Source organism: Dermochelys coriacea, chromosome 8 (genome assembly GCF_009764565.3).
Source record: "Dermochelys coriacea isolate rDerCor1 chromosome 8, rDerCor1.pri.v4, whole genome shotgun sequence".
NCBI classification, from domain to species: Eukaryota; Metazoa; Chordata; order Testudines; family Dermochelyidae; genus Dermochelys; species Dermochelys coriacea.
In genome coordinates, this window is record NC_050075.1 from 97,377,707 (window position 1) to 97,401,119 (window position 23,413).

The window sequence follows — 23,413 nt, forward strand, 5'->3', positions numbered from 1 at the left end:
GCAACTGTAGAAACAATAAAAAGAACTAGGAGTACTTGTGGCACCTTAGAGACTAACAAATTTATCTGAACATAAGCTTTCGTGGGCTAAAGCCCACTTCATCAGATGCATACAATGGAAAATACATGCATCTGATGAAGTGGGCTTTAGCCCATGAAAGCTTATGCTCAAATAAATTTGTTAGTCTCTAAGATGGCACAAGTACTTTTCGTTCTTTTTGCTAATACAGACTAACACAACTACCACTCAAACCTGTAGAAACAATGGCAGCTTCAAACATGTAAGTATTTTTTTCTCCAAACCATTTCTTATCTCCAGTTAATTTTCTGTGAACTACATATAAATGGTTATTCAGAGATGGTATTTTTATCTGTATTAAGTTATCATCATAGAAATTTTAGCCCTCCAACACTTACTCAATATTATCTTTTTAACTGAAGATTTAACGATAAGCATAAAATTGTACTTCAGCTTGCAAAACATTGCTTTATATTACAGGATACTTAAGGAGCACACATTTTTGGTGACAACAACTATAATACTTATACAGGATAAAATTCCTCAGGGCAAATATTATATCTTTGTGTGTTTGCATCATGTTTGCTTACATAAATTACGTTTACACTTTTTTTTCTAAAACAACCTAAAGATGCTGTACAACAAAAAAAATCTATAATTATATACATACCCTATTTTAAAAAGCTTCTCACTGAAAATTAAAATGAGTCATGTTTCTGAGCAGAACAGCAAAAATGGAAACAGTTTTCATGATTAATGATTCCAGATCACATTTCCTTAGTTTACAGGGGGAAAAGAGAAGTTGGTTTGTTTTTTTAAAACTACTGGGCCTCCATACTCAAGTTTGGTTCTTTCCCTCTCAGGCACTGTCACCCGTAAGATGCTTTTGGTGCCAAATTCGGCCCTCAGTTACTCCATTAGAAGAATTAACACCTGTCAAGCAATTGGTATCAGAGATACTGCAGTCTCTCCCTGTACTAATAAGAAAAAACAGTAGCATCAGCTATAATGTCACTGTATTAGAGGTACATTATTTTTAACAATCTACACTTCTGTAGCACTTACCATTCAGCATTCTCAAATCTCTTTACAAACATTAATGGGCTAAACCTCACAACAATCCTGTAAGGAAGAGAAGTGTCATCTACATTTTATATCTGGTGAAATAAGACCCAAAGGGTCTTATAGCTCGACAGATGGAGCAGGACAGTAGAATGGGACACTTTCCAGGATCTTCTCACAATCGGTCCACAACTGCAGTGATGGTTATGATCTTTTCCAGGTGGTCCCTGGATTGGGAATAGGTCGACGCCAGCCATTGCTGCAGGGGCCGCATGCGGAGCCTGGCATGATGGACCACATATGTGCAAGCTGCCATGTGGCCTAACAGGTGCAGGCACAGGCACACTCTGGCCATTGTCAGGGGAAATGCAGACACTTCTGCAATGAGGTCCATCAGGGCCTGAAACCTAAAGCTAGTAATGCTCTTGCTCGGGTCGAGTCGAGCATGGCCCTGATGAATTCTATCCTTTGAACTGGAACTAACATGGTCTTTTTGTGGGGTTGACCAATAGTCCCAAGTAGCGGCACATGGCTTGTAGTACAGCGACATAGTGTTGGACCTGAGCCTTGGAGCTGCCTTTAACCTGCCAGCCGTTGAGGTCTGAGTAAATCTGGATACCCCGACGCCTGAGGTAGGCCACGATTACCGCCATGCACTTGGTAAACACTCTTGGTGCTGTAGCCAGGCCAAACGGAAGGACCGTAAACTGGTAGTGGGCTAAACCCACTGTAAAACGGAGAAAGCATCTGAGTCCTGGGAAGATCGCAAAGTGAAAGTATGCGTCTTTCAGTCTCCCAGATCCAGGGAGGGATAATGGAGGCCACGGAGACCAGGCAAAACTTTAGCTTCTTTAGGTATCTGTTGAGGTCTCGCAGGTCCAGGATGGGACGCAGACCATCCTTGGCCTTTAGGATCAGAAAATACCGGGAATAGAAACCCTTGTTGCAGGACCTCCTCCACCACCCCAGCTGTAAGAGGCCCTGAACCTCTTGCTCGAGAAGACTCTTGTGAGAAGGTCCCTGAAGAGGGACGGGGTGGGAGGGGTGGAAATAAACTGGAGGGGGTAGCTGTACACCACTGTACTGAGGACGGTGTTATCACCGACCACATTGGGAGGAAAAAGGAAAGGTGGTTGCAAAAAACTGGAAAAATCGGATCCAGAGAATAGACTGATAGGTCGCCCTCGGTCGTACTCTCAAAATGACTTTTTAGCTCCTTGCTTGGAGTGGGTTGAGCCTGACGAGGCAGAGGGTGGTGGCGGGTGGCTCGTGTGCAGTCTATAGACCTTGGGCTTTTTGTGTGGCAGGTCCTGCCAGGGCTGGCTCCCTTGCCCCTGGGGTAGTTGCGGTTTGAACTGCTTTCATGCCAGACCCGGAACATGGAGCCCCTGGGTTTTTAGGGTGGTTCGGGAGTCCTTCAGCCCATGTCATTTGTTGTCCGCCTGCTCTGCAAACAGGGCCTGTCCATCGAAGCAGAGGTCCTGAATCGACTGCTGAGCCTCAGAGGACAACCCAGAGAGGAGCAACCAGGACGCTAGGCACATGGAGATGGTGGACACCATGGTGCAGGCGGTGGAGTCTGCACATCAGACACCACTTGAAGGGCCGCCCCTGGCAGCGGCTCTGCCCTCATCGAGGATCGCCCAGAATTCTTTACGGGAACCTTCCGGGAAAACATTCTCGAACTTGGCCGCAGTTTGACAAATATTAAAGTCGTAGCAGCCAAGGAGAGCTTGGTGGTTGGTCACCCTCAACTATAAACTAGATGAGGAATAAATTTTCTGTCCAAACAAGTCCAGTCTCCTGGAGTCTTTATTTTCAGGGGCAGCTCCAGATTGCCCCTGACGTTCCCTGTTGTTAAATGCCTCGACCACCAGGGAATTTGGGGCAGGATGGGAGTAAAGGTATTCGTGCCCCTTAGTCGGAACAAAGTTCTTACGCTCTGCCCATTTGGAAATGGGCGGTGTGGGGGAGGTTTGCCACAAGGAGTTGGATATCTTCAATACCCCTTCATGGAGGGAAAGGGCCACCCTAGCAGGGGCTGTGGAGGAGAGGACATCAAACAGGGAGTCCGCTTGCTTCTCCAACCTCCTCCACCTGCAGGCCAAGATTGGATGAGACCCTCTTCAACAGCTCCTGGTGTGCCTTAGCATCATCCTGAGAAACTGGCTGAGGGGGCTCCGTGATGGCCTCATCTGGTGACGAGGAGGAGGAGGCTGGTACTGCTGGTTCCATGGCATCCATAGGTGGTCCAGCAGGCTGTTCCCCTTGGTCCACATGGACTTGCATGGTCTTATCCCCTGGGGCCTCAAGCACCAGAGGGAGTTGGGTCGTTGAGACCCCCAGCCTGTCCGAGGCACCCGAAACAGAGTGGGCAGGCTGGGAGGGCTGGGTGAACCCCCATGGGTTCCTAGGGTACCACAGGGGGGTTTCAGTACCGACAATGTAGGCGGCACCGAGAGTCTGGGAGGCTGCCCTATGTGGAGCTTTGCACCGTACCAGAGCCATATCCAGAGTGATTGCTCCTTGGTGACCAGGATTCACTGGAGTGGTGAATGCATGCCTGGTGATAATCGTAGTTGCACCTAGAGGAGGACTGGTCCAAATGGAACATGCGCCTCCATGGGGACCTCGGTGACTGGTGGATCCGCAACGAAAGACCGGCGATCCACGCCTCACACTTCGAAGCTGGTACCGGGACAAGGAGCGGGACCTGGAGATATCACGGGCTGGGCACCCGGGGGATATCCTCGAATACAGTGACACCCATCTTTACGCATTTTCCCTGCACCCTGAGTTCCCAGATATGCCCCATGGTCTTAAAGTGAAGCATCTGATGTTATTGTAGTAGAGGGAATCTGCAAAAATGGAACATCTGTGCAGGGTTTGATCAGTTCCTCTCACCAGCTCAGTGACTGTACAACACACCATGGAAATGACAGTAACCTGCCTAGTCTGTGTTGGTTTGGTTTGTACACTGTTCAAAGCCCTCCATGTAGATCTCAGTGGTGTAATCTGGCATGCTGGACTACAAAGACTCAAGATGACGTGTCCGAGCAGTTGACAACAATCTCTTACAGTTAACTTGAGGACTTCCCTGAATCTTTGATATTGCCTTATACTCACCCATTTGTCTATACCCATCTCTTGTCTCTTCTCTTATACTTAGATTGTAAGGTTTTTGGGCAGGTACTATCTTTTTGTTCTGTCTTTGTACAGCACCTAGCACAATGGGATCCTGACATTGTAATGGCTCGTAGGCACTATGGTAACACAAATAGTATATAATAAAAAGTCCCAGGAAGGGTGAGGTTCCCTTGTAGGAGGGAATATATCATCAGGTCCCTTTAAGAATCTAGCAACCAGAGTAAAAAGAAAAGGAGTACTTGTGGCACCTTAGAGACTAACAAATTTATCTGCGCATAAGCTTTCGTGAGCTACAGCCTGCATCCAATGAAGTGAGCTGTAGCTCACAAAAGCTTATGCTCAAATAAATGTGTTAGTCTCTAAGGTGCCACAAGTACTCCTTTTCTTTTTGAGAATACAGACTAACACGGCTGCTACTCTGAAACCTAGCAACCACAGTGTGTGAGAAGAAAAGGCCTTCCCTTAACACACTGGTGATTTGCTGATATAGATGACAAGTAGACTCTCAAAGAAGAAGCAGAATCCATGAGACTTTAGATGGAGCACATAGTCTAGAATCAGATTTCAGAGTAGCAGCCGTGTTAGTCTGTATTCGCAAAAAGAAAAGGAGTACTTGTGGCACCTTAGAAACTAACAAATTTATTTGAGCGTAAGCTTTTGTGAGCTACAGCATCCGATGAAGTGAGCTGTAGCTCACGAAAGCTTATGCTCAAAAAAATTTGTTAGTCTCTAAGGTGCCACAAGTACTCCTTTTCTTTTTTCTAGAATCAGAGCTACCTTAGCTTGTGATGGGACCAATTGTTGACTCAATAAATAAGAGAAAAATCCTTTCCATCTATGGGCAAAGCTTTTAAAAGTAGAGCTATTCCTGGAGTGAAGCAGTGTAATTTTCACCCTCTCTGAACATGACTTGTCTGTGATGATCAGCAAATTATCCTCTATGTTGCCAGAGGGTCTCTGTCTCTCGATTGGGATGGAGTACTTGTCCATTTCTCTGAGACAGGAGATTTTGAGACAGTGACAGAAAGAGAGGTGATTCTCTGGACAGCTATAACAGGTTTACACATCAGTGTTGTTTGGGTCATGCCGGGGCTACCAGACTGACTTTTTATCTGTCCTTGACTTTTCTTCATTGCACTCTGAGAATGAGGTCTTTTGCTTTACTCCATCAGGAAAGTGTCCATTACTTTGTCTCTGCATGTTTTCATTCATTACAGTGGGCAATAAAGTATTGTCTTGAGATTCAAATAGGTCCACCTTTGGATATGCCCACTTCCTGAAAAGCTTGGAAGTCACTGATGCTTTTGAGGACCATTTATGCTGGTTCTGAGTCCTCCTGCTAAGAGATTCTGCTTACACATTGTTTTCTCTTATCAGATGCAGAGCTATTGGATGAGAAACTAGAGATGGTCACTTTGCTCCTGAGCATATCATCAAAGCTGCTGCTTGAAAGAAGAGGAGGTGAATTGTGTTGAGGAATGCTGGAGGTTTTTGTTCTTCTAGTGTTGAGGTCTCCTCTGGTAGGCTTGTGCTGGGTGTGATTAGAACCTCCTTTGAAAGTAGTAGGCCTAAAAAGTTGTTGATGAATCCTGCTTTGCAACTGGAAAGCCGAAAGTAGGATTACTCCTGAGGGCATTCTGCGCCAAAAAATGAAAAATTCTGCAAGTTTTATTTGTCAATAAATAAATACAGAGGCTCAAGCATGGCAGTGGGGAACACAGGTCACTGGCTGCACAAAGGTGGGAGATCACTCTGCAGCCTCCCCAACCCAGGGACATAGACTCTGTGGTGAGACTGCACTTGACCCTGACATAGCACAAGGCCTGGGCCTGTCCCAGAAGCACCCTTGCAGCTTCCCTATCAGAAAGTCATTTTTCTGCAGGGAAACAAAGAAATCTGTGGGGGACATGAATTCTGCATACGTGCAGTGGCGCAGAATTCCCCCAGAAGTAGAGGATGAATGCGCCTCAGAAGAACTGTAGGGCTGGGGAAGACCAAAGGATCTAGCTGTGGCCCTGGTAGATATGAACTTCTCAAGCACTTTTACTTCTTCTCGTTAAAGAGGCCCTGGGCTTCTGTAGTCAGGCCTGAGAGGCAGAACCGGGAATATTTTTGGTGTACAAGGGAGTAGCCACAATCTGAGAAGGGGCCTAGGGCTAAGGCCTGGAGAGATAGAAGGGGTTTGTTGGACTTGTATGGGTGAAACTTCTTCAGACACCACACCAGCCTGCTTGGTGCCATGGCCTCCAGTGCTGAAAGCTGTGAGTGCTGCTCTGATGATGCTGACACAGAGAATCATGTGTCAGGGTGCCAGGTGGTTAAGATTCACAGTTCTTCTTCTTTTTTCTCTTATGTTGAGTATACTCAGTGCTGGAGTGCGTACATTTTTCCTTCTGTTCAGAAGGTGGGTCTTTAGAAACATCCTCCAGGACCAAGAAGTCAGTGCCTGGACCTGATGGGATGGGTCAGTGCCACAGTAGATGTCGCCAACCGTTTAGTAGGGTTAGGGGCAGGAATAGGTGTCCATTTAGTTGGTGCCATAAAGGCAGTCAGAGGCACCATAGCTGGCTTAGGCACAGGAATCTTATTAGGTGCTGGAAGCTCCCCAGCCCAGATTTGAGTTGAAAAGACCTGGAATTCAAGCATTTTACTGAGGCTGGTGCTAACACAGGTGTGAATATCTGCTTCTTGGGCCCCGGAGCATGACAGCCTGAGCACAGAACTAGATCCTTTCTGTCCTCTGCGGTGGTGAAGGAGGAAATGGGACAGTTAGAGATACACATTTCCTTGTAACTATGACATGTGAAGTAAGACAATGCCTTTAGGAACCTGCATACTCCCCAACAGACACAGCTTGGAAAGAGCATTCCACATGCTCACCATCAGGGGTTAAACACCTACAAAAGGGGGTTTATAACCAAAATGCCAACTGGCACTTAACAACAGTGATGTTCTCTGTTGCTTGGATTTTGGAATAAAGAAGAGCTACAAGTCATAGAATCATAGAATCATAGAATATCAGGGTTGGAAGGGACCCCAGAAGGTCATCTAGTCCAACCCCCTGCTCAAAGCAGGACCAAGTCCCAGTTAAATCATCCTAGCCAGGGCTTTGTCAAGCCTGACCTTAAAAACCTCTAAGGAAGGAGATTCTACCACCTCCCTAGGTAACGCATTCCAGTGTTTCACCACCCTCTTAGTGAAAAAGTTTTTCCTAATATCCAATCTAAACCTCCCCCATTGCAACTTGAGACCATTACTCCTCGTTCTGTCATCTGCTACCATTGAGAACAGTCTAGAGCCATCCTCTTTGAAACCCCCTTTCAGGTAGTTGAAAGCAGCTATCAAATCCCCCCTCATTCTTCTCTTCTGCAGACTAAACAATCCCAGCTCCCTCAGCCTCTCCTCGTAAGTCATGTGCTCTAGACCCCTAATCATTTTTGTTGCCAAAAACAAAGTCCTACTTCTAAACAAATTTCCAGTACTATTTAGGTGCCAGTACTATTGCATAGGAAAAGCTTTGTTTTGCACACTTTGTTTAATACACTAGCGAACAGGGGTTACCTTTGGGGATTTTGAATTTATTGTCCTTCTTGTACCACACACAGCCGTGTTGTGTACTCAGAATTTTGACTGGGTACTCCGTGTCAGGGCAATCAGATGCCTTCAGAGCGAAGTCAGTGGCTAATATAGAAACAGAATATGTGGGTTACTATATTTCAAATCCACAACCACTGGCAAAAGTGTGCAACTTGCAAAACTGTAAACAAACTGCTCTCCTCTCTTCTCTTCTATGTCACCATAATGTATTTAATAGCACACTGCCTTCTGGAACTAAAGGTCATGAATTTAGATCCCATACCAGATATTTGGCTCATATCCAGTGCCAACCCTGAAGTGAATAACAGATAGGCTAGTAAGTCTCATTCAAGAGATAAGTTCTTCATTCTCTATACTTCCGATAAGAGATGCAGTTGCTATAAGCGTCTGTTGACAGGTTTCAGAGTAGCAGCCGTGTTAGTCTGTATTCGCAAAAAGAAAAGGAGCTCACTTCAATGAAGTGAGCTGTAGCTCACGAAAGCTTATGCTCTAATAAATTTGTTAGTCTCTAAGGTGCCACAAATACTCCTTTTCTTTATAAGAGTCTGTGTTACTTTTCCCAAAAGAACAGTGATAACCAAACAACACGGCCTCTCTCAGTAAATCAGATTCTAAGGTCTATAGCTTCATGCAAGCTACTCATGAGTGCATCATGGCTGCTCTGTTGGGCTACATGGTCCATGCACTAAGAATATCTTAAAACAGACATTTTCAGATTAAATTTGGCCTAAAATTTAAACTTATTAAAAGGATGCTTTAATAAAAGCTCAGACAAACAAATGATTCCATGTTTTCTCTCTATTCCAAAAGAAACAGTTTAAAACCACACATTCATTTAAAAGAAAAAGATCATTTCTCAGAACCTCCCATTCTGAAACTGAACAGAATGGGGAAGAGAAACATGACAGAGTCCAACCAAATACTAGTGTCTCACTCACCTACATATTTGTTTTCTTCAGGAAAGTGCAAGTCCTGGTTTAACTGAAAGTCACTGACCCATAAATCACTCCAAGATTTGTCAATATCTGTGAAAAACATGAAATTAGTCTATTAACAGCAGATAGATTTAATAGGGCAGTAGCTACTGTATCAATACCTAGTTGTTTCATGTTCTCTATGTATATAAATCTCCCCACTATATTTTCCACTGAATGCATCCGATGAAGTGAGCTGTAGCTCACGAAAGCTTATGCTCAAATAAATTTGTTAGTCTCTAAGGTGCCACAAGTACTCCTTTTCTTTTTGCAAATACCTAGTTGGTGACCACTAGAACTAGATACCTTCCTTCTGATGTTTCTGTCTGCGTGTCTATTTGCAGAATGACTGGAGCTCTTTTCCTGATGCCATTTTGGCTCACCTTCACCCTTTCCTCTTAACACCCCTCTTAAAACTCACTTCAAGCAGAATTAGAAACAATAGTCATGTTTAAAAGTAACACAGAACAGTGTGCATTAGCACTGCAAGTTACCACATCGTAATCTTCTCTTGACCTGCAATACATGTATTTTCATCACCATTCATTATTTATTTGGGATGGGGAGGAAAGCTCACTACGATCTCTCTTTCTCCTTCATCAGAAAGACTCTTCCCTTCAAGTCAGATGGGCTGGACTCAGCTAATGCTAAACAGAAGAGAGTTGCCAAAGCACAAAGCAACCAAGCCATTACTGACTCATAATGAAGTCAGGATCACAGCTCAGACTTCATCCTCCCATTCTCACTCCTGAGTGGTTGCACATTGCACTGTCATCTTTTTAATGGTCTCAATGAGCACTTTAAAAGATTTCTAAATGCTTTAGCAGGTCATTTTACCCTCCACACTGTACTTTGTCCCAAACCATCTCTCCTTTAGATGATATTTTCTTTCACTGGCAGCAGACAACAGAACAAGGTTTGCTCTCAGAGGGCAGAGCTGGTTAAGGACATCAGCAATGATCTACAAAGATAAAGAAATAACAACTCAGTTAAAATGCAACTTTAGCTACTCCTGTCCAACTGCATTTTTAAATTACTCCAAAAGTTCAGAAGACAAAGGACTACAAATAAAATCCTAACCCAAGCAATTAGTTTTCTGCACCCAAAAAGTATAAAAGTGATCCAGTTAATCTAGAAAACCTGATTCAATACGCCTAAATTCCCTGTACACCCTCAATAAATAAATTATCCAGCTCAAATATACACATTGAAAGCTATAGTGCTACTTACTTCAGGCTTGTATTCAAGCAGAAGCTGATTGCCTGTCAAAAAGTCCTCCTTACAAAAGATATGTATGTTCTCACAAAGACTTTCGACATAATCAATTGGATCAGCCTGTAAAATGAGTAAAATTGTGTTTCACACAATGGACAACTAAAACAACACTTTTTGCTGAGTAAAGCTTGTGTGCTGCATTGTAGAGTTTTGGTTTTAGTTATTGAGTCTAAATGCAATTCATAAAAAATTTTATGCAACATTAGAGGGGCCTTCCTTAAGAAGAAACAATGAAGACATGGTCCCTTCTGATTAACTAGTGATTAAGTACAGAAAAATAATAAGGTTTGACGCTACTTTTACAAAAACAAAGAGAATAACCATATTATGCTAGCTAGAATTATGGCTTGTCTACACCATTTGTTGGAACACATATGTGCCTCATACTCACAGGTAGCAGCTGTCTGTATTGTTGGTGGCTTTGGGGGCTTTTTGGTTGTTTTATTAAAGGTGCTATTTGTACCAGTGGGTGGCCACAGCTGGGGCAAGGTTTATAGTTCACACGTGACTAATGCAGTGAAGGCTACAATAGTTTCTTACCAGTGCAGAGGGGAATCCAGAAAATATCATTACTTCTGCACTAATTCAATGATTTAGCCTTACTCCATCCCACAATTCAGACTGGCCTTACTTTCTGAAGTTACCTATAAGCATTGCTCTCAAAAATAGTACTGAGGAGACTCAGAATGCACTGGTGTAGCCATGGTAGTAAAAAGCATGTGGGCATGTTGAAAGAGTTCTGTCAAACAGTGTTGCTGCATGAATCCCCACACTATTTAAAAGACAAGCAAGACAATCAACCATTTCATGCAATCAGTGTCCCCACAACAGCTCCCTCACTTATGGCCTATCCTGTGATGTGCTGAGTATATTCGCCTCCATTTAAATCAGAGGGAATTGAGTGCATTAGGTCCCCTTGCATGGGGACCCCCTCTGAGCTTCAGTTTCTCTCACCGTTATCCTTGAGAAAAAAAATGAAGGTTACTTACATGTAACCAGAGTTCTTCAAGATGTATTCTGAATAGTCATACTCATGGGATGGGCAGGGAGATGCAACTCAGAAGGGGGAACCTTCTCATAGCAGTGTCCATTAGAAAATTCATACACCCTTCCTACTCTTCCCCTCGGTGTTCCTGAACATTTTGAGGACAAGGCTATAAAAGGGATACCCTTTGCCATCTCATTTCATTCTTCTAACCTCCTCAGAGTCAGAACTCTATTAGAACTCCAACAAAGGTGGGGAAGAAGTGTGAATATACAGAATTCATCTCAAAGAATTCCAGCTAAAAGTAACCAATCTTCATTTCTTTGACCATCCTCTACATACTCTCACTCACAGGATAGTTTGGCAAGCTGTATCTCACAAATAAGGTGGAACTCAGAGTCCTGACGGAACAGGGACTGTAAAACTGCTCTACCAAATTAAGTGTCTGATCTACTGTGACATTATCCAGGGTACAATCTGGACCGATGAACAGCCGTGTCCCCTCAGTTCTCCAATCTGGGGTGCCTTTTACACCGCTTTGCTGTGAAAGCTACCACTCCTGGGCTGCTCACACACAGCCTCCAGCATGTAAGTTACTCCCAGTTATATTGTAGGAGTGCGATAGCCAGCCACGCTTGAATTACACTGCAGAGCAACAGCAGCAAATTCCCAGCCCCAAACTTTCTCCAGAAATGTAAGTCTTGTACTGCCTAGCTCTCTCCTAGACAATACAAGCTCATATAAAGTCTGTCATTTTATTAATAGAAAATTATATGCACAAATCCTGTTATCCCAAATGGAGTTTCCCAAATGCTTCAACCAAACACACTGGTTTAGATAAAACAAGTTTATTAACTACAAAAGGATAGATTGAGTGAATACAAGTAACGAGGGTATAAGAGTCAGAACAGATTACAAGAAAAATAAAAATAAAAAACTTCTAATGCCTAATTTAACAACTGAAGTGAATTCAAAGCAAAGTCTCTCTCACCACACTTCAGCAGTCTTACTGGATGAATCTCCTTCAGTCAGGATCCTCCCCAAGTCCAATGCTGCTTCAGGTCTTGTGCATGTCGTGGGTAGAAAGGAAGAAATCATTTGGGGTGTCTGTTATCCCTTCTTATAATTATTTTCTTCAAGAAGCATTTCCAGCTGAGGTCCATGAGTTGCATTAGCACTAAATTGAGGTCCCAAGATGGTATTTGGGTCTTTTATAGGCAGTTGCATATTGGCACGTCTCTTCATAAATTTCTTGACTTTGTTTTGTGCCAAGATAGATTTATTATCTGTTAATGCACAGTGGACTATAGTTGCAACATATCCTTTAAAGGAGGAAATGGAAAGGCCTGGAAGACTTGAATGAACCAAGTATTCAATAATATAATGTACTGGTGCACCAATGTTGATCAATATGTTTCTCTCTTATTCACTTCACAAATCTAGTCCATCTGTGATTGTTGCTTATTTTCTAATGTTACTATTTCCTGCACTTCTAAAGGGCAAGATTTTCCAAGGACCATTCAAGTCCTATAGCCCATGCAGTCAGGTGTAATGATTAAGGGTCCAGATGTTAAATTCTGTTCTCCTGTTGAGTTAATAAGTTCAGTAACACTAGGAGAGGTCTGTATACTCCCTGTAGAGCTGAAGAAATCTGAGTGCCACTGTTGCCATGGCAGTGGTGGGCAACCAGAATTATCCTTGCTCCATCCTGTCTTATCTACTTAATCACAAAATGGATGAGAGGGAAGGGTGAAAAGCATAGAACAGTCACTTCCTCAAGTTCAGGAGAAAAGAGTCCAATATGGATAGATTGACTTTCCCTGCTCTCAAGCAAAACTTGGGACACCTTGAATTCTGTCTGATCATGATCAGATCTATGTCCAGAAATCCCCAAAGGGTGAAGATCTTGTCTATCATCAATTTCTTTAACAACCACTCATAAAGTTCCATTATATCTTTGCTCTGTTGAGCACCACCAGACTGTTGTCACTGTCTATTAAGTATACAGCTACCTGCTGTTGTACTAGATACTCCAGTCCCATAATGTCACTGCTTTCTTGCATAACAAAGAAAAGTGAACCCCTCGCTATCAGTTAATATAATACATTGTTGTCATGTCTGTGATGGCCTGCATGCAGTACCTCATTCGGGATGCAATATAGAAAAGATTTGAGAACCCAATGAATTGTTCTCAGTTCCAGGATATTTGTACGCAGTCTCCTTTCCTGACTATACCAATTACCTCAAACTGTTAACTAGTTGAAATGTGCTCGCCATGCATGACTGGAGGCAACGAAGGTGATTGTTTTCAACAGAGCTGGAAGGATAAACACAGTTCCCAGGTCATTGGCACGCTGAGTCCATGTCAAAGATAGCAGTGTCTCTTTTAGGGTGATCAATCTTGTGAATGTGCTGTCTATAGTTGGTCTGTAATTTAATGCCAGTCAATGCTGCTAACTTCGTACTCTCAGCTGAGCATAAAGAACAACACAAGTGGCTGAAGACACAAGGCCCATTAAACTTTAAAAGAACATACAAAGAACCCTGTTTATCCGATCTAATTGGGACCAGAGCCAGATCGGTTAATCAGAAAACCTGATAAGCCAAAGAATGGGAAAGTGCAATGCTGCTGCACCATCTAGTGGCCACAGGAGATATCACCCCCTTCTAGACCTGTATTTGCTGGTTGTCTGGTTAACACAGAGAGACAGAGATAACAATGGTCAGATAAACAGGGTTTTACTGTTCTTTCCAAGTAGGATTTTGATGGGCCACCATTTTGGCAGATTGAAGCTTCAGAAATATCTTCTGGAAGAAACGGTCTCACCTCCTGAGAGTTGAGAACTGCTCCTATAGACTAAATCCACTGTGAAGGTAGCTGAAGAGACTTTTTGATGTTTATCATGGAGTCCTAACTTCTTGAAGAGGAAACACGTGTAACATAACATAAGTCTCTGGAAAGGCCATCTTCTAATGAGGCTTTATTGAGCAAATCTTTAAATAAGGATAAACAAAAATACCCTATTGTGTCAAACAAGCAACTACTACAGATAGGTATTTTGTAATTTCCAAAGTGGGGGAAAGGGCGGAGGAATAGAGAGATTAAACATTGTATTAGAAGTTACCTTGTACAACAACGAAACAAAGGTATTTGCAATAGGTCTGCCTTGGTCTGATAGAGATAAGCACTTTTTAGATCAAGAGCTGCAACTTCAGCTCTGACCCTGGATTCCCATTCCTGATTATGGAGTCATGCTCTAACCACTAGGCATGACTCCTGCTCTTACCACTGGGCACTTTTCAGAGTAGCAGCCGTGTTAGTCTGTATTCGCAAAAAGAAAAGGAGTACTTGTGGCACCTTAGAGACTAACAAATTTATTAGAGCATAAGCTTTCGTGAGCTACAGCTCACTTCATTGGATGCACTGGGCACTGTCCCAGTTGCTGAAATTCAGCTGTCACAGCTGGGTCTAACTGCTGATATTCTATTTGAGCAATAGACTCCTCTTCTTCCTTAAGTAGAGTATCCAGAAGTATAGTGGGAGATTCCTTACTGAAAGCTGGTGAAGGGAAGGATCCAAGGATTTCAGCTCCAAGGCACTTTTCAGACCCCTACTGGAAGAAGGGTACCTGCACTGATGAGACTACAGTTTATTTCTACAATTCCTAGATGATCTCCAATAGGGCCATCCAGCTTACAGTGGGATCTGCTGATTACCATATTATGTTAATCATGCTAATAACCATATATAGGCTCCATCTCCTGTCTGGAAAGGTATGGAGATCTGTAGTCACAATATTTAGAGGCATAATCCTTCTTTTTGGAAATGGGACCGAGAATATCTGTAAGTCTAATATGATTTGATTCTTCACTGGACTGTGGATCTGATCTTAAATCGACTTGGATCCAATACTGACATTAATGGGGAAATTATAGGACCTGGGATGTGTAAAATGGAGAAGGGAAAAACAACCTTATTAGGAGAGCCTGAAAGCATTTTAAGGAGCCACAAGGAAGTGTCTGAGGATATCTGAAACAACTCATCCAACCTCCTTCTTTTCTATGTGGAGAGATCCAAGGAAAACTCACAGAAGTCTTCCTTTAGGCAAGAAAATAATCCCTGCCTTTTGTGAATCCAGTAAACAATCCAAATGCAGATCTTCATAGTGCACTTGTGCCACAATTGTAATGGTTAATGCCATATAAATGAACGATGAAAAAACTACTGCCATCTCCAGAATAATCTTCTGCTCCAATGCTATCTTTGGAACTGGGGAATGAATCTCAGGCAGAGATTTACCCTTAGCCACAATCTTGGACTTTAATTTCACATCCAGTGCTCTTGGATCTGGGACCAAGGTATCCAAAGAGTCTCCTGAATGTGACTTGTCTCTGCTAACAAGAGCCTTCTTGTCTTGCACAATCTTTTTCAGAACCAAATGTAAGTGAACTGGAAATTTTCTCCTGTCTTTGGCTCTTATCTCTGAGACTGGCACCAAACAAGTCTCTGAGCGCTTCAAGTTGGATCCAATGACTTAGGAACCAACTGTACAGAACCCTTAGAAATTGATCCCAATGCAGAGACTGGAATCTTCTGCATAGCCTTTTTCTTAGTCCCTGAGTTATCAGGAGCCGACAATGGTGTATTCACTTGGGCTACAGATCCTTTACAGGAATTAGATCTGGGAGGCTTTATGGCCAGATCTTCTTGAAGCAATAAGACTTGCAGACTGTTCTGAGGCTTGTTATATACCCTTAGGGTAAAAGAACTGCAGAGAGAGAGCACCTTGAAGTGGAGTGACCCTCTCCAAAGTACACCAAACAGACAGTATAGGCATCCAATACTGGGAAGACTGTTGGACAAGAGATGCTTCTTTTGAATCCAGTTATCTTAACTTTCAGATTTGCCATGCAACCAGTAGTCAGAACTAAAGACTCAACTACCAACTATCCTAAGAATAAAACCTTATCTAACAAAATAACTAACACTAAAACTACACTAATAATAAACTTTACTAACCTTAAGGCACTGATTTCTTCTTGAAAGAAGGATCCAGATCTGATGGCTCCAGGAAGTTTACATTCATCTGCTGCAGCAGTTGGAAGGAACTGAGGCAGCAGAGGGCACCACGCCCCCTTTTATAGCCTAACCCTCAGAACTTTCAGGAATGCAAAGAGATAAACTCCTATAAGAAGACTTCACCATCAGAGCTGCACCCACCAGCTCATCTCAGGTGTGTGAATACTCAGAGGACACTTAGGGGATGTCTACACTGCACTGTAAACCCAGGGTTAGTAGAATCTGAGTTAACCGTCCCTGGGTTTGTTAACATAAGGCTTGAGCATCTACACTCATTTGTAACTCCGGGTTATGAATTGTTGAACTCTGGATTCAAATCTGGGGATCCAGCATACACACTGCATTATGCGGGCCCAAGTTCAATTACCCATATCCTAGACTTCCTAGTGCCCTCCCAACATGTGGCCACGTATAAGGTCCAGAGGGTCTCAAACACAGACCTGCAGAGATGCCAGCAAGGAACAACCTCCACATTGCCACCCAGCAGCAGCTGTAACCAGCTCGCACTCTCCTACCCACAAACCAGTGCAGACGCTGACCACAGAAGTCCAGTCTCAGGGGTTCAATAGACAGCAGACTCATAATGACTGATCAGTTCCTCCTCCTATATCAATCCAAGGGAATTTCAGGAAGTGTCCAGACAATAATGCAGATCACTAGTTAGCCCCCCACAACCACTCTGCATTCTCAGTTACTAATGTCCTGGGTCTGAGCCCTAGGTTAGCACAATTTGTGTGTAGATGGAAGGGGGGTTAGGCTTGAGCCCTGGCTTTGAATCCTGGGCTTACAAAGCAGTGTAGACGTAGTACGTCTACACTGCAAAAAAAACCTATGGCAGCAAGTTTCAGAGCCCACGTCTACTGACTCAAGCTCATAGGGTTAAAAATAGCAGTTTAGAGGTTTCCATTCAGGCTGCAGCCTGGTCTCTGAAACACTGCAAGGGGGAGGGTCTCAGGACCCAGGCTCCAGCCCAAGCTTGAATGTCTACACTGCTACTTTTAGCTCTAGAGTATAAGACCCGTAAGCCTATGTCAACTGTTGTAGGTTCTGAGACTCCCTTCCACAGGTGTTGTTTTGCAGTGAAGGTGTACCTTTGAAGAAAAAATGAAGTTTCCATAATTTTGGGTCTGACAGAGATCACAGATCTAAGGGAAACTCAGCACCAACAAGAGTCTGCTTAGCTGAAGGCTTCTCCAGTACTGAAATGCCAGTCAAGGGAACTACACCAGCCAACTACAGCCTGGTAAAAAGAACAAGCGCACCCAGCACTAAACGTGCCCCAGATGCTAGGGCAGCTTCATAGCTGGACTCAGTGTTCTGCTGACTTGGAGCTGAATGAAGGTGCCAGTTCTAGGACCAAATACTTCTGTTTCCCCGTTTTAATCATTTGTATTCCAGTAGCATCGAGTATCACCAATCAAGAGTCAGGGCCTCAGATCAGGTATTGTAAAGACAGGCAGTAAAAATACACATTCTGTCCCAAAGAGCTTAAAAGAGCTTACAATGTTCAGCAGGCTTTGAAAAGAACAAAGGCCTATTTCCATCCCTGGAGGGATCAGGGCCCTGACCAGAGAATGGATCAGGTGAGCAGCACATAGAACAAGTCCTCCCCCAAAGTACATCAGGCAGTAGATATGTGCATCCTATTCCAAGAACAAGGAGGGTAATGAGATACACTGCTTAAACCTGTTCTTTAGCACCTAGATTAGACACAATGCCTGCAACCAAAACAGAAATAATCCAATAATCTTAACTATACAACAGTAGAGAAATTACCTGAAAATGTCTAAACTAAAACTAAAAAGTTAAAAGACCCCTGGTCACGCAGCAATGGTGCCTATACCTGAAATTATCCATGGAAAAGAAATTGAGGTGGTTAGGGACCACATGGCTTCTATAACATCAGCACTGAATGTTTGGTGCCATGAAGGGGCATTTATGTGATTCCCGTGGCCACTGTTTTTCTGTAAATTCCCCAAAGTTCAGCAGTGCCGGGAACTACTTCCCACAAGTGTGAATATGCAGAAACACTAAAAGAAAATAACCACAATTGTTTATAGCACAAGAGGGTAATAAGATATGGGTGCTGTAACAAGTATCTTACAATCTAAACTGAATGATAAAGAGAAACTGACCTTAAGGAGTGGGAGAAAATAAACGTGTGGAAAAAGAAAACAGCTTGGAAGAGCACCATATACCAAAGAAATCAAATCATGTGTTGGTTTTATTAAAAAACAACTTCACATGTCATAAAGTTTAACATTTCTCTGTCTAGAATATACGTTCTTTCTACTTAACAAATGTTCCTTCTTCCTCATCTGTGTAAGACTATATTTTCAAAGACTCATGAGATTAGAACCATCTAACTCTCACTGACTATTGCAAGTTACACAGCAAAAACCCCAGTTACAATTCAAAAATCTAGGGCTTAACATCTATATCCCCATAGAAAACATCTGAAGATTAATTTAGTACCTGGTCCTGGAAATAAAATTCATTAGCTTCTATCTTCTGAATCTCTTCCCAAATTCTGTGGGTGGGGGAAAAAAATGTACCTATTACCCTGCCACATTTACCAAGTGACTAATCACACACTATTTCTAACAAGATATGAGGCTGAAAATTTAAGCCAGTTTGTCTGCAGTAATAATAATGTGTACATCTATATGACCTGGATACCATGGTGACTGTGCATGAGAAATACGCATAAAACTCTTTTTGTCTGGGAACCACAAACATTTAACAATTGTCAATCAATCCTCATTACTCCTGCAAGTTTTTATCTCCTATTTTCAGGTGGAGAAACTAAAACACAAACAGTCAGTGGGAGACACAAAGTAAATGGAAGAGCCAGCAACAGAACTGAGAACTTCCGACTCTCAGTTCCATAATCTAACCCCTACACTACACTTAATTGCTTGACCTCACTATTTGGGAAAGGTGTGGCATGCAAGGGAGACTTTAGCAGTTCCTTCAAACAGAGTTTTCCATTTGTTTTTTTTCCTCCATTAAGGGCTTGTCTATATAGGAAAATTTTATCAGTTGTACTAGCGTAAACTTATATAATGTCACATGTGGTCACTCCTATTCTGATATAATATTGGCTTTTTTCTGTTTAGTTTAAACTACTTCCAAAGAACAAAATATAAACAGAAAAATATCAGTCTTATTCCAAAATAAGACTGTCTGCACAAGGAGTTACACCAGTATGGCCTGGTCTACACTACAAAGTTAGATTCATGTAAGTCACCTTGCATTGTCTTATTTGCACGTCTACACTCAAATTTGTCTCTACTAGTGTAAGTGTCCCATTACAGTGAAGCAGTAACACCATCTCCCTGAACAGCACTGAGCCATGGTCACCATACTATGGTTGACACAGTGCAAGTGTAGAGACTGCACGACCTCGGTTGACCCTAACAGTCCTCCAGCAGCTGTTCCACAATGTTCAATAGTGACCACTCTGGTCACAATTGTGAATTCCACTGCCCAGGGGTCCTGGAAACAAGAAGCCACACCACGCCCTTTAAAATACCCATATTTTTAAAATGACTTTTCCTGATTGCTCAGCTTGGCAAACACACCTATCAGTAGCAGTTCTCACTTGTTGTGTGTAATTACCCAACTGACCATGCCAACTACACAATACTCTAGACCAGTGATACTCAGACCTCAGTGGTTCAGGATCCAAATTAGCGATAAATATTACCCAAAAGAGCCACAGTAGTGTGAATTCATTATTTCATTTACTATAGTACTATTCATACTTAAACATATGACTGGGGAAATATTTAGTCTCTTTCTCTCTCTCTCTCTCTCTCTCTCTCTAAATATACATACACACACACAGCAAATAAGTCAATTTTAGTGCAAGTTGATAACTTAATTTGTTAACAACATAGTAAAAGCATCCTTATTGGTTAATAATTAAATCACAGAGTGTTTTAATATCGTGCTGCAAAGAGCCCTTCAGGAGACACATTAAAGAGCCATTTGTGGCTCAAGAGCCACAGTCTGAGTATCACTGCTTTAGATAGATTCCTACCTGAAGTAGACAGCAAGTATTGGATCTTCAGTATTGAAAGAAGTATTGAAAGTTATGTTCCATTAATTTATTTTATGTTTGCACACAGGATCTGCCTGTGGAGAGAAGAGACTGAGCAGATGCAGCTACATATCAGTCATCAAAACATGGACGTCTATGAAAAGATAGGTTTCAGAGTAGCAGCCGTGTTAGTCTGTATTCGCAAAAAGAAAAGGAGTACTTGTGGCACCTTAGAGACTAACAAATTTATTAGAGCATAAGCTTTCGTAAGCTACAGCTCACTTCATCGGATGCATTCCGATGAAGTGAGCTGTAGCTCAGGAAAGCTTATGCTCTAATAAATTTGTTAGTCTCTAAGGTGCCATAAGTACTCCTTTTCTTTTTATGAAAAGATAGCACAGGAGGTGCATGTGAAGGAGTATGATCGGGATCAGCAGCAGTGCTGCGTGAAAATGAAGGAACTGCAGCAGGCATTCCAAAAGACCAGGGAGAGCAAGAGTTGATCTAGTGCCATGCTGCAATCCTCCTGCTTTTACAAAGAGCAGCATGACATACTTTGTGGAATGCCTATGGAATCTCCATCAACCACAATGGATACCTCAATGAAGCCCAAGAGAGAGACCCTTGACTTGAACACTGAGGGGGAGAAGAGAAATGCCATGAGCCAGGTTCTTTGAGACTCCACAGCAGTCTAGCTAGTCCCATCAGCTGAGCACCACTGAGCCCAGTCCAGGAGAAGGTTTCTCGAGTAAGTGTGTTAGCAGGACACAGTTGTCTACTTTTCAGTGTTTTATTCATATGAGAAAAAGTAGAGGTACAACAAAAAGGGACAGAGTGGAATCTGCTTTTGTTCTCCTGTAGATTTAGGCGATGGGGGAGGCACGCAAAGCAGTTTGTTTATATACATAAGGAGGTCCCTTGTATCCTCCTGAAAGATCTTGATAGAGTTACTCTACAATTCTCTGCCAAAGGTTTCTGTAATCCTCTCCCAAAGGTTCCTAGGGATGGCTGCCTTACACTTCTTCCTGTATGGTAGGACACTTTCCCACAACACTCTGAGATGACTTTGGCAGGTACCATTGCCGTAAACAGGCTAGCATCACACAAGCCCACGTGGTTTCATGAATCTAGCAGTAGCTGTGTTCTCTGTGCCTTTGTGACCCTCAAGAGTGAGATACCAGTTAAAATCACTGCTGCTTGTGGAAAAGCATGCCGGTACTCAGTGCCATTGCCTTGTACATGTACCCATGGAAATAAGACACATTTTATTGCTTTACACTACAAATCAATTCCCTCCTCTCTTCCACCCCATCTTGGCAGGCCATACTAACAATGGATGCAGCTGGAGAGAGTGCTGTGCAGAGGCACTCCAAATCTGAAGTGTCAATAAGCAGGTCGTATTTAAAACTCTTATAGGTATAAGGGAAAGGAGTTCTCAAACTCATCTTTCATTTTACATTGTGACTGTAAATACATCTTTGTATGACATTTTGTATGTAGCTGCCATCATTGCGGCCTGAAGGGATGTCCCCGCCACACCTGCAGAACACCTGATACTGATGAGGAGGAGAAGAGGACTAGGGAGGACATGTTCACCAAGATCCTGCAAGCCTGTGCTGCATCAGATCATGGAAAGCCTGGAGGATGAATATAGCAGACAGCCCGGAGAACAAAAGAACAGACAGGAGAAAGACTCAGGAGTCCCAGCAGGAAAAAGAGAGAGATTCGCCAGGACATAATGGGGCTTCGCAGGCAGCAAACAGACTCTTATTGACCATACAGTTGGAGTATGTTTCACAGAAATGGACTGAAATGGAGACAAATGTTTTCTACCATTTTGATTTTAAAGTTATGTTCCATTAATTTATTTTATGTTTGCGCACTGTATTGATTTTTAATGGCATATTAATGTTTTGCCCTGTTTTGGGTATGCAATAAATTTTTATATTTTGGAAATAAATTAATCTTTACTACTTTATAACATATACTGCAGAACAAATGGCACTACTCAAAGAACAGGACAATTCTAACTGTAACAGAACAGGATCACAGAACTTCTAGGTTCAATTAAAAACAATGTGTAATATTATAAATGTACAGTAAACACAGCATAATTAACAGGTTCATTTAAAGTGTGATATTCATAAATTCACACTAAGCATTACACAATTCCCAACACCCCCAAAATTTCAAGGCTAGATAGAGCACATTAAGTGGATGACCATTAAGGCTCTTTCAAGGCCTCTCTCAGCCACATATCTTCACATTGAGCTTTTCTAATGGCCCTTGTGTCTGGCTGTTCAAAGTCAGCAGACAGCCATTCTACCTCCACCTCAGTGGCAACTTTTCACCTACCAGCTCACAATTATTATGCAGGACACAAAAGGAAACTATAACCATTGGGATATTTTTCTCACTGAGATCTAATCTAGTGAGGAAGCACCACCAGCGTCCCTTCAATCTGCCAAAAGCACACACAACTGTCATTCTATACCTGCTGAGCCAGTAGCTGAATCTTTCCTTGAAGTTGTCAAGGAGGCCACTGTATAGCTTCATGAGCCAAGATCACTATTGGCATGTCAACATTGCCAGTAATAATCCACTGTCTGGGGAAAAAACAACCCTGCTTGCACCTTCCTGAATAGTCATGTGTTCTTAAACGTGCAAGCATCATGCACCTTCTCTGACCAGCTCAGTGAAACATCCCTCGTTATCCACCAGTGCTTGCATAACCATAGAAAAGTAGCCCTTTCATCACAGCCTGGGAGTACCTTTCCCGGATGTGAAGAAAAGCTCTGTCTGGCTCAAAAGCTCGTCTCTCTCACCAACAGAAGTTAGTCCAGTAACAGATATTACCTCACCCACCTTTATCTCTCCAATATCCTGGAACCAACACAGCTACAACGACACTGCATATATTAAGTACTTAGGTCAGACACATGAAAATGAAGTACGGTAACAATATTTAAGGTTGTGTTTTTTGTAGGGCTGTCAAGCGATTAAAAAAATTAATTGTGATTAACCACACTGTTAACCAATAACAGAATATCATTTATTTAAATATTTTTGGATGTTTTCTACATTTTCAAATATATTTATTTAAATTATAACACAGAATACAGAGTGTACAAGTGCTCACTTTATATTTATTTTTGATTACAAGTATTTGCACTGTAAAAAACAAAAGAAATTGTATTTTTCAATTCACCTAATACAAGTATTGAAGTGCA

At 42.5% G+C, this 23,413-nt stretch overlaps 1 protein-coding gene across 1 annotated transcript in view; it reads right to left on the reverse strand.

The window, feature by feature from the left end:
- The window catches only part of LOC119860086 (nardilysin-like), an 82,076-nt gene that overhangs the window by 24,344 nt on the left and 34,319 nt on the right, over positions 1-23,413 (reverse strand). Inside the window, exons 13-17 of the mRNA XM_043520304.1 lie at positions 18,614-18,668; positions 10,029-10,133; positions 9,636-9,759; positions 8,763-8,849; positions 7,789-7,908 (exon numbers count right to left, since the gene is read on the reverse strand). Coding sequence (XP_043376239.1) covers positions 7,789-7,908; positions 8,763-8,849; positions 9,636-9,759; positions 10,029-10,133; positions 18,614-18,668 — 491 coding nt within the window. The remainder of the gene's footprint in view (positions 1-7,788; positions 7,909-8,762; positions 8,850-9,635; positions 9,760-10,028; positions 10,134-18,613; positions 18,669-23,413) is intronic.